This window comes from Punica granatum, chromosome 1 (assembly GCF_007655135.1).
Source record: "Punica granatum isolate Tunisia-2019 chromosome 1, ASM765513v2, whole genome shotgun sequence".
Lineage (NCBI taxonomy): Eukaryota > Viridiplantae > Streptophyta > Magnoliopsida > Myrtales > Lythraceae > Punica > Punica granatum.
Genome location: NC_045127.1, coordinates 51,729,254 through 51,740,090, shown reverse-complemented (window position 1 = coordinate 51,740,090; position 10,837 = coordinate 51,729,254). Strand labels below are relative to the sequence as shown.

The 10,837-nt window shown below is 34.7% G+C and overlaps 1 protein-coding gene across 1 annotated transcript; it reads right to left on the bottom strand.

Moving 5' to 3' along the window:
* Positions 1 to 315: 315 nt before the first annotated feature.
* Positions 316 to 3,314, bottom strand: LOC116212260 (meiosis regulator and mRNA stability factor 1-like). Its single transcript, XM_031546850.1, has 5 exons — positions 2,480 to 3,314; positions 1,504 to 2,058; positions 1,133 to 1,322; positions 891 to 951; positions 316 to 793 (listed from the first exon to the last, which is right to left on the bottom strand). The coding sequence occupies exons 1-3, from the start codon at positions 2,730 to 2,732 to the stop codon at positions 1,135 to 1,137; spliced, it is 996 nt and encodes a 331-aa protein (XP_031402710.1). The 5' UTR covers positions 2,733 to 3,314; the 3' UTR covers positions 316 to 793; positions 891 to 951; positions 1,133 to 1,134.
* Between the last annotated feature and the right edge of the window lie 7,523 nt (positions 3,315 to 10,837).

Genomic DNA, 10,837 nt, shown 5'->3' with positions numbered 1-10,837 from the left:
AAGAGAAAGAGCTATATATATATATATATTGTGAAAGTGTACGACTAAAAGTCTCGAGCCGAAAAGGTGCGAGAAAAAATTTATTTTAAAATACCGTAATTGAATAATGTAAAATAAGTGTAATACATTAGATATTATTATTCAAAATTTGAAGTTAATCGTCCAAGATTTCTATTGTTTAAGTTTTTCTCAATGTTAATGCTAGATACAAACTCATGATGAAACAATAATCAATAGTTAATCTCCCCATCACCCATCTCTTGGCTAATTAATTAGCAAATTAAGAATTAGGGGAATGTAATGCTGAAATAAAACTAATTAAAAATTAGTAGATATCAATAAGAACTGGGAAGATAGCAAATTCTCCCTTCAATATATCCCTACATGCTTGAATCAAACAAAATACGACACTCTTGAAGTACATATATAATTATCAAACACACGCAAGAATCCGAAGTAATTCTGAATCATAGAACCATTTTTTGAAGAGAAATCTCTCTAATAAGAAAGATGTTGCCCTAGTTCCACAAACCGGATCAAAGTACGGAACACCTTCCATATCCAGAGTCATTATATACAGGCACGGCAACAAGCTGACATGAATTGCCGCAAGGAGGCAGATCGCAAACTTTAATAGGCTCCGGTTTTTTCTCAGGAGGCTTCTCTGGCCCCACACTGTCGATATTGGAGGCCTTCTTGATCTTACTGAGCTGCTTGATGATCAACACAGGGTCGACCTCACCATCGACTGTTAGTGTCCCTTTCTCGGCACCCGCTGATATCTCATTGATTCCTATGAGTTCAAGAATCGACAGTGTTAGTCATGCATCAAAATCATACTCATGCATATATGCGGCTATTGGTACATGGCTCATTATTGAATCATGTACCTTCGAGCTGGCTTACTGCCTTTAGTATTTCCATCTTGACGCAGACCTTTACGACGGCTTTCTGGAAACAATTGCGAGATCGGTTAACAGAAAATGAATAAGAATAGATGAAAAATTCTCGTGATATTGCGATTCATATATGTACTGCTAAGAAGGTTTCGGGTGTCCATGGGTACCCCAAATGCCATTAGGAGGAACATCGGAAGTATCAATGCCAAAGGAAGTAGGAGGTGGATCTGTACCATTATGGTTTTTTTTTGCTTGATCCATCATGGTTCCTCTGCGGTCTGTTGTGGTTCTTACTTCCATCTTTTACACCTTTACCTTTGTTCTTGTCCTTCGTAGATCCACTAGCAGATGTCCGCTTTGGGTTTGAACTTTGCTCATCGCCTCTAGTATTTCCACCATGATGCAGACCTTTACGATGGTTTTCTGTAAACAATTGCGAGATCGGTTAACAGAAAATGAATAAGACTAGATGAAAAATTCTCGTGATATTGCGATTCATATATACACTGCTAAGAAGGTTTCGGGTGTCCTGGGGTATCCCAAATGCCATTTGGAGGAACATCGGAAGTATCAATGCCAGAGGAAGTAGGAGGTGGATCTGTACCATTATGGTTGTTTTTGCTTGATCCATCATGGTTGCTCTGCGGTATGTTGTGGCTCTTACTTCCAACTTTTACACCCGTAACTTTGTTCTTGGCCTTCGTGGATCCACTAGCAGATGTCCGCTTTGGGTTTGAACTTTGCTGCTGAAATTGAACTCTGCTAGCATGAGCAACATGGTTCTTACTTCCATCTTCTACACCTTTACCTTCGTTCTTGCCCTTCGTGGATTCACTAGCAGATGTCTGCTTTGGGCGAGAACTTTGCTGCTGAAAGTTTGGGGGGCTTTGAACTCCTCTAGCATGAGCACCAGGTGACGGTGATCCCCCAGCAGAGAGACTGATCCAGAGCCATACGCTCTTTGCAGCTGCGATTAACGGTGCTGATGCTTGCTGGGGTTGTGCTAGAAGGATGTTATATCGTCTCATGCTTAACTGATGAAGCGCATTGGAGAAGTCCCGGTCTCCGGAAATCAGTAGATAGTTAGCAGGTGCCGGATTGTCCACGGACCATAATAACATGTCCACCAGAATCTTCTTGTCGCTTGCATCTTTAACACCTGCAAATACACCATGCGTGTCATCAAACTGGTCGTACAGCACTAATTTCAGACATCAGCCGACAAGTTGGAGCAGATCTGATAATGGAGAAGCACAGCAGCATCTTGCAGAAATAACAAACCTCGGAAAAATCAGCTCATGCAGATCCGCCGAGGACATTCAATTTTCATTAAATGGAGGACAAAGTCAAAACTTCACACCGAAGAAATCAACATCATGCCGTAGTTTTTGCAGGTTTCACTTCATCCACAAGGGAAGACACAAATACGACAACCCCGTAGAAATCGATAACCCATCAAACCATCAATTTAAAAGCCAAACAAAGAGAAAATGCTTACAAAATCCATTCTTTTTCCTCCAAAAACCCTCATGTGAAACCATCTAAACGAACCGATCGTCAATCGGACCAAAAGCCATTACCTGCAGGGACGTGATGAAGGGCGATTCCGGTACTAGAGAGAGCTTGCTGGACAGAGGAAGGAATACCGTTGGTGTCTCCATAGGCAGAGATGGATACCCGGCCTTTGTAATTGCGGTTGAAGAGGGCGGAGCTTATGTTCTGGGCAATCGCGTGAGCATCGCACCCTCTGGGGACCTGACAGTTCTCGATGTCCCACCACACCGACGTCTTCGCCGTCGAGTACTGCTCCTCGGCCAGGCTGCCGTCGTCCATTATTGACTGGATTCTGATGCTATATCGGAAGATCAAGGAAGAATGGTATGTATTATGTGTATATATATATATATATGTATGTACAGGGAGAGACAGAGAGAGAGAGAGCGCCAAGTAGCTGCTTAGATGAGGAAGAGGACTGAGATGGGAGTATGGAGTATGAAAGATGTTAACAAATTTCCGGTAAACGAAGGGTGATATCTCATTCCCACTTCAGAGTGTTTCGGTTGTTGTTCATCATCATCATAACAACTAAATCAGACTTGTTTTTATCTTTCAATAGATATGAGAAATAGCAAAAGCATCGAATTCCTTTACAACAGACTTTTTCAAACTAATATTTTTGCATTAATGCAGGCGCTTAGAGCCCTCAATCATTGTACTGGTGGCAGGACCATCTTCTTCAGAGGATGCTGTGTCGTCTTCTTCACAATCATCGTACTGGTGTCTTGCTAAAGGCCTGACAGAGCGAGCTGGAAAGGGCCTTCATCCGTCTTTTCGGGGAAAAAGCAAGCATAATCAATCAAGAGAGCTAGCTTCGGTCTCAGGCAGTAAGCAAGGACAGAGCTGTCGACTGAGGATTGCCCGAGGGGAGTCATGATGTAGCTGGGTACAATCAGTCATTTTCTTTTCAAATTTTCATTTTTTTCAAGCATGTACGATGAAGTTTTCTATAATTCCTTAAGATCGAAGTAAAGTCGATGTACAAAGCCTATCAAAAAAAAAAGTCGACGTGCAAAAAATAAAAAAAAAATAGATTACTACTATCGCCATCCACTTATTCATTAACAATCGTTTTTGTTTCTGACATATTTTTACCATCAATTAGCCTCAAATGTTGGCATTCCGTTTACCATTTATACCCTTCCATAACGAAAAAGTGACAGAAAAAGTAACGCCGTCCATTAATTTTCCGTCACGGAGGTTAACGAAATGGTATAAATGATAGACGGAATACCAACGTTTGGGGCTAATTTGTGATAAAAATATGTCGGGGGCAAAAACGGTAGCTAATGAATAAGTGGATGGCGACAATGTTATTCTACTAAAAAATGAAAGTGAAGTTACTGTTGGATTGCTCCCAGCCTCTCTCCTCCCTGCCTCTTAGCTTAGAAACTAAGGGTGTGTACGGGTACCGGGTATACTTGGAACCGGTCAAAACCTATCTGTTAGGGTAGGATCTGGATAACTCGTATTGAAAATAAGATAGGGTCTGGGTATTAAAATCAAGAATCGGTGAAAGTCGATTCTGATTCCAGTTCCTGCTTACATGGTACCTAGAACCGAAACCAAAACTCATATCTAGAACCGGATATTTAAAAAAGAAAAAAGAAAAAAGAGGAAAGACTAAACCATGTGGTAAATTAGTCAGAATATTAGCTTGGGTGTGTTCCATATATTTGTTAATATATCCTGTTTGCTGTGATCATTTTGCAGCATAACATTTTTGCAAGCAGCATTGGTTTCATTCTTCGGGAATCTTGCCGATGTTGGTCTTTCATGCTTCAATGACGATACCGCTTGGGGACTTTGTTTCACTCTTTCGACATCTTTGTCTGCGACTTCTAAGCCCAAATAGAACAAATTATTGTTCTTTTACTTTGGCAGTACTACTTGAAGCACAATAAAATATTCATCAATTTTCAAATATTTACCATAATTTTTTTATTGCTTTTCATTCCATTAGGTTCCTTAACCTCGGGATTGTTATATATTTAACATATATGATGTTGTGTGAATTGCGAAAGATGCTATTTTTCCTCAAGTAGTGCAGCTTTGATGGACTTTATACTATAATGTATGTGTCGCGCATGTGCTGGATGAATATCAGAAGAATTTTGGTGATTCGTGGAAGACTGTTCAGACAAATATTACTCATCCATATTTGTGTGTCGCTAATTTTTTTCAATGTTTAATTCATTGACGTATTGTAAGGACATATTACTCTTTGTTGTGTAGAATCGTATTATGGATGTTTAGTTTTGTGGATCGATTGATGAGGCATATTATTTGTTGTTGTTGTTGTTGATTAATCTAAATCTATGTTAATATTCTATTTGGCGTGATTATTGATTATGTATATGATATTTTTTGTTTTAGTTAGCGAGACAAAAAAATTTACAGGTTCCAACAGGATACCTGAAACCTGTGGTATAATACAGGTTCTCGTTCTAAGATTCAACAGGATAGGGTCCAGGGTATCGTGAAAAATACAGGGTATTCAGAACTGATCACCCATACTAGAAACCGTAAAATTGCAGCCTTGTTGCCCGTCCGGCTCCGTTGGGCGCGTCGGGCATCACCGACATCCAGATTACAAAGCTAGGGTCCTCCTCTTTCTCCCGGTTGTCTCCGTTCCCAGTGGTCCTTACCTTTCTTTTCCAACTCTCTCTTTTATCCCCCCTTTTCTTTTCTCAGATAGATGCGGGTGGCCTTTTAGGGTCGCCACTCAGAGCTGCTGCTCTAGGTCACATTAGGTGGATCCCTCGTGGTCGTTGACCTCCGATCCAGTCGCAGCACTCCTTCACGTGGTCGATCTTTGCTCAGTATAGTGAAGCCATTATCGCAGTCGCGGGTCTCGTTGACCACAGGTGTTGCTGGTCACGAATTTCGCCGGTCGTGGGTCTCGCTAGTGTCCTCCGGATCCTACCTTGCTTTCTAATATCCACGAATCGGCTAGGCTCAGTCGCCTCAATCTAGGAGTGGCTGAGCATTGCCTCAATCACGATCCAAATGGCAATAGTGGCTCACCTCTGCCTCGATCCAGGAGGCGGCTCAGCCTCTCTACCTGCTCACTGTTTGTAGCTAGTGGAGTTAACGATTGTCTCCGACATCTCTGCCCACATATTTGAGACAAAAATGGTATCTGATGGCGTCCCGGAGGTAGCAGCTGCCCTCCTCCTCCTCTTTATTTTTGGTAATGTGTAGAGGTGTTCGATGGAGCAGTCTCTTTTTTTCGCCGGGGTCACGCTTTCTCCCTCTCTGAGCAGACCTGTCGCAGAAAGTGAAGATGACCTTTTATTCCTTTGTTGTCGTTAACTCCGATTGTCAACTGCTGACCTCATAAACGGCCGACCGCCCCCTGACCTGCAACACTAGTGGCGCAATGGCGACATCCTCCATCTCCTTGTCTGTTTGACTCCCTCCTCGATGAAGGCTTTTGTTCTGTGGACACCCACCTTCGCCCCTGTTACGAATTCCCGCTTTCCATTACAAAGAATCGTACTCTTGGCCCAATCGATCGTACTAATCGCCTGCATAACCAACTTTTTGTGGCTGCGACATATCTGTTGGTTTTTACAGGTTTGTTCCTTGATAATACTCGCTAGTTTGAACCAATCAAGAAAGTTTGGTATTTTGATTTGATAGTCTAGCTAGTTTTGCTTTGTTAAGTTGTCGTTGGTTTGAACCGATCAAAGAAACCTTGTTGAATTGGCTTGAATGTCTATGATTGGGTTGTTTAGAAATTGATTGATTGAATTGGTTTAGATGTGTGACCTGTTTAGGTTTTCTGCACTAGATATTTGTTCAAGACTCCTCTTAACTTTGCTTTTCTGTTTTCATATAGTAGTTGTCTCAATATGGATGCTCTACTTCCCTGATTTTCATTGGGGTCCACATAGAGTGTAGTTTAAAGAGGTTAAGAACCAATTACAACAACTGAAATGATTTATGCAATTGTATTTAGATTTATTTGATGTGCTTTAGCCACATTTTTTTTTATTTATGGTGATCTCAATGAATATGGCTGAGGATTCTTGAAGATGAAGGCCAAAGGCAAAACCTATTTATAGGACCAAAACCTCGATAAGGGCTGACAAGTTCAACAACACCAATTGACAGTTTTGACTTCTGAGAGTGTCACATCATTCAAAGAAAGATTGGCATATTGGTAAATTACAATTAAACTCTTGATACATTGATATATTAAAATTATAAATAAATTACTAAAATATTATTTTATAAAAAAATAATAAATTACTAATATTATAAGAAAGATTATATACAATTGCGAAAAAAAAATTTGACACATCGATATATTAATATACTAAAAATTATATTATGAAAAATAATAAATTACTAATATTTAATATTTAATAAATAATAAATAATTTTTAAAATTTACAAATGAATTACAAATTAAACACTTGATACATTGACATAATAATGTGTAAATATATAAATTTTGAAATTTACAAATGAATTACTAATTAAACTTGACATATTGACATTTTAATGTGTAAGGTAATAAACTATATAAAGTTAACGGCCAAATAATTGAAAATTCTTCCATATAATTAATATTTGTGTAATATTAAATAGAATTTATTGCATTGTAATAAAACACATGAAAATTGGTAAATGACACATATTCAATGCCTACTAAATTATTCAATTTAATGGTTGCGAAACGTTTTTCTTTATTTATAACGGATCGAATACTTCATAAAGTTCTGCTATGTGACACTCAAGCCTTCTCCTATGCCTGACACGTGGCATCAAGGCTCTCATATCCGTAACATATTGCGCCACCAGGTTCTGTCATTTATCAACCCTCGCCACTTGTCAACTATATGGCATCTGAGACTTCTCATATTCTCGATACATTGACATATTAACAAAATACCAATAAATTCTTGATACATCGCCATATTAAAATTACAAATAAATTACTAAAATATTATTTATAAAATATAATAAATTCCTAATATTAGAAAAAAGATTATATACAATTATGGAAAATTATTTATTTGACACGTCGATATATTAATATATTAAAAAATTATATTATGAAAAAAAAATACTAATATTTAAAAAATAATACATAGTTTTTAAAATTTACAAATGGATTACAAATTAAACTTTTGACCCATTGACATAATAATGTGTAAGTATAAAAAATGATAAATTAGTAATATTTAAAAAATAAGATATAGTTTTTGAAATTTACAAATGAATTACAAATTAAACTTGGCACATTGACATTTTAATGTGTAAGGTAATAAACTACATAACATAAAAGGGCAAATAATCTAGAACTCTTCCATAAAATTAATATATTTATAACATAAAATAGAATTTTATTACATTGCAATAGAAACACATGAAAATTGGTAAAATGACACATATTCAATGCCTATTAAGTTATTCAAATGAATGGTTGTGAAACGTTTTTCTTTATTTACCAATTGACGTGTTTTAATGTACCAAAAAGACTTAATATTGCATGACCATATATAAAAGCACCAAACTGTTCAAATCTTTTGTCCATTCATTGTCGAAAGCAAATTCTCTGTTCCCCAGTCGCACTTCTTATAACTAATATCTCAGGTCAAATTATGTTAGCATTTCACCAAAACAAAAATGATTTCCTTTGGGGTAGATTATAAGAATTTAATATCGGTGAATTTCCAATATTTAAGTGCAGATGATCTACATTTACCTTGCTCAGGATGATGGATCGGTATGTGCACTTACATCGTCCAATTGTACATCAACTTTGAGCATTGCGGGAGAAAAGAAAAGGGGGAAAAAGAAGAAGAAGTATGTTTCTTATTTTTCTATATGCCTTATCTTATTGTTCATTGCTTTCCTTTTTATGTTGCAACAAATATTTCTCTTCAGCAAAATCTCCTTAAGATTTTTCATAATTTTTTAAAAATTAGAAATGCAATTAGCTTACTAAGATTATTTTAGAAAACTATTATCATTCTATTAATCAGTCATTGCTTAAAAAACTTTTCTGTTAAATATTCTTTGAGCAAGATACCTAAAACACAATTATGCTATGTGGGTATTTTATACTCAAAACATAAAATATGAAAATTCGTTCCTATACATTTTGTATAACGTGTTTTTCGCCCCATTTACATGTACTTATATACATTAGTTGTGCAGAAAATATAACTTGCACTTAGATGTCACTTGATTCTCTATTAAAATAAATTTTCTATAAGTATTTGCTTTTATCTTTCTTCTTTCAATAAGAAAAAAAAAGGGGATAAAGATTGAGAAAATCAAGCGTTTTGAAATTAATCGTAAAAACATAATTATGATTCAAGCTATAGCATTCTGATTTTACATTTCTTATTCAATTCTAGCGTAGTTTAGCTTATAATTGATGCCCTCTAAATTCAAGTACAAATAATTTATTCTTTAAAATGTATATCTAGAAAGATTATATTGTTGATATGTAAATGACAATTATATTGTCTATTAGAATATACATACCTTTCTAAAATATGAAAATCTCTTTAGGAACTTCAATTAATTGTCATTTACAACTAACTTTTCTTAATAAAAATTTATTGCTTTTAAATGGCACTCTTATAATTTTGTTCAGTGCACCAATGAATTACACACTACTATAAGTATTATTAAGCTTTAGTGAATAAATGAAAATGCTATCCAACTTATGTACAAAATATATACTTTTGAAAAGTCATTTTGAAATTCATATTCAAAACTTGAAAATTTATTAACTAAGAAGAATTTGGAAAAAAAAAATGTAAAATTCTTTGTGCAACGCGCAAGTATGAGAACTAATTATACATGATTCCTAGCCAATTCTACACATATATAGTTAAGAAAGGGGAATATAAAGTGGAATTTATATCGCATATATTATTTTCTGGATAAGTATTAATGTTTTATTCATTAACTAAAATTTACAAACAGTCGTCCAAATCCAAAACATTTGACATATATTATTTTGACATATGACTGAAATTTACTTAGACGGCTAATGCTAACCATCTAATATACATCCAACATATATCATTTTTATGAACATGTCATTTTGCCAATTACAGATGCTAGCTTATAAATTTGTGATTAATAGGAGTAACAATTCGTTAATCTGGACTCAATTAGAAATTAGCACTTCTCCATATTTGGGCGACAAGTTCACGGTTCTAGAGATTTTTGGAGGGTATTTATATGTGAATCACGATTCAAATGAAAATTCCCAAATTTTCTACTCTATGTTTTAAAGTCCCCCTAAAAGGTAAAACTTGATTATAAATTGTTGCAGTCGGGACTTCCTTTCTTTTGCCTTTTTTTTTCAGTCACAAAGGAGACCTAAAACCTAATACAATGAAAGAGAAGTTCAAAATAACTAAAAAGGGGTACAAGTAGTCTCATTAAATATCTAAGATACGACCTCTTAGTCAAGAGGGAAGGCGTGCACGACTATGTTACATGGGTTCACTTTCTTATGATAATTATTCATATCTTTAATATTTGCTTTTTAAGAGTAATAAAAATTTTCAATTTTTTTTAAAATTGTAAACAATAATCTTTAATTAAATTAGACTAGTTTTTTAATAGCCAGTAAATATTTTACAACTAAAAGTTTACATTAGCATTCGTTGCATATTTAATAAATCATCATTAAAAACAGGTTTATGAAAAGTATTCATATTTTATTATATTAAATTAATTTAGATATTTTTTATCAAAATTATTTCTTTCGACATCCTCAGTTTCCTCTCTTTTTTTTTAATTATTATCATAATTTCATAGCATTAGTGAATTGCTAGTAATTTATGTTCGAAATATTTTATATGCAATAAATTAATTATTACATGTAATTAAATATTTATTCTTTACTTATAAATTAATCATAATAATCATAACCGGATTGATTATTGCACTTCTTGAACATAATACATGGCACGGGTTTTCATATTGTGATTATTCATATTTTCAAAAGATAAATAAATTTACTTCTGAGTTAGAATAGAGACTTTCAATTATTAGTTTAAAATTTAGAACAATAGTCTCTAATATATTGTAATGATGGTTTTGCAACTAATTTTTTTATTCAATATGCGCAGTGTTTTATTTAACTATTGATATATTGTGCGAACGCATTCCAATTATTAAATTCATATGCACCAAACTTGGTTTTGCTCTTTTTAAAAATATGTTTTAATTTTATCCTTACTTTGAAATGTAAAATTTTTATCTATATGTTTTACTATTAGTATCTTGTGACAATTTTATTAGAAAAAATATTTTGCATATGCTTACTTAATTATTTTATAATAAGAATTATGTTGCTAGTAATTATTTTACCTTAAATGCATGGAAAATCTATTTAA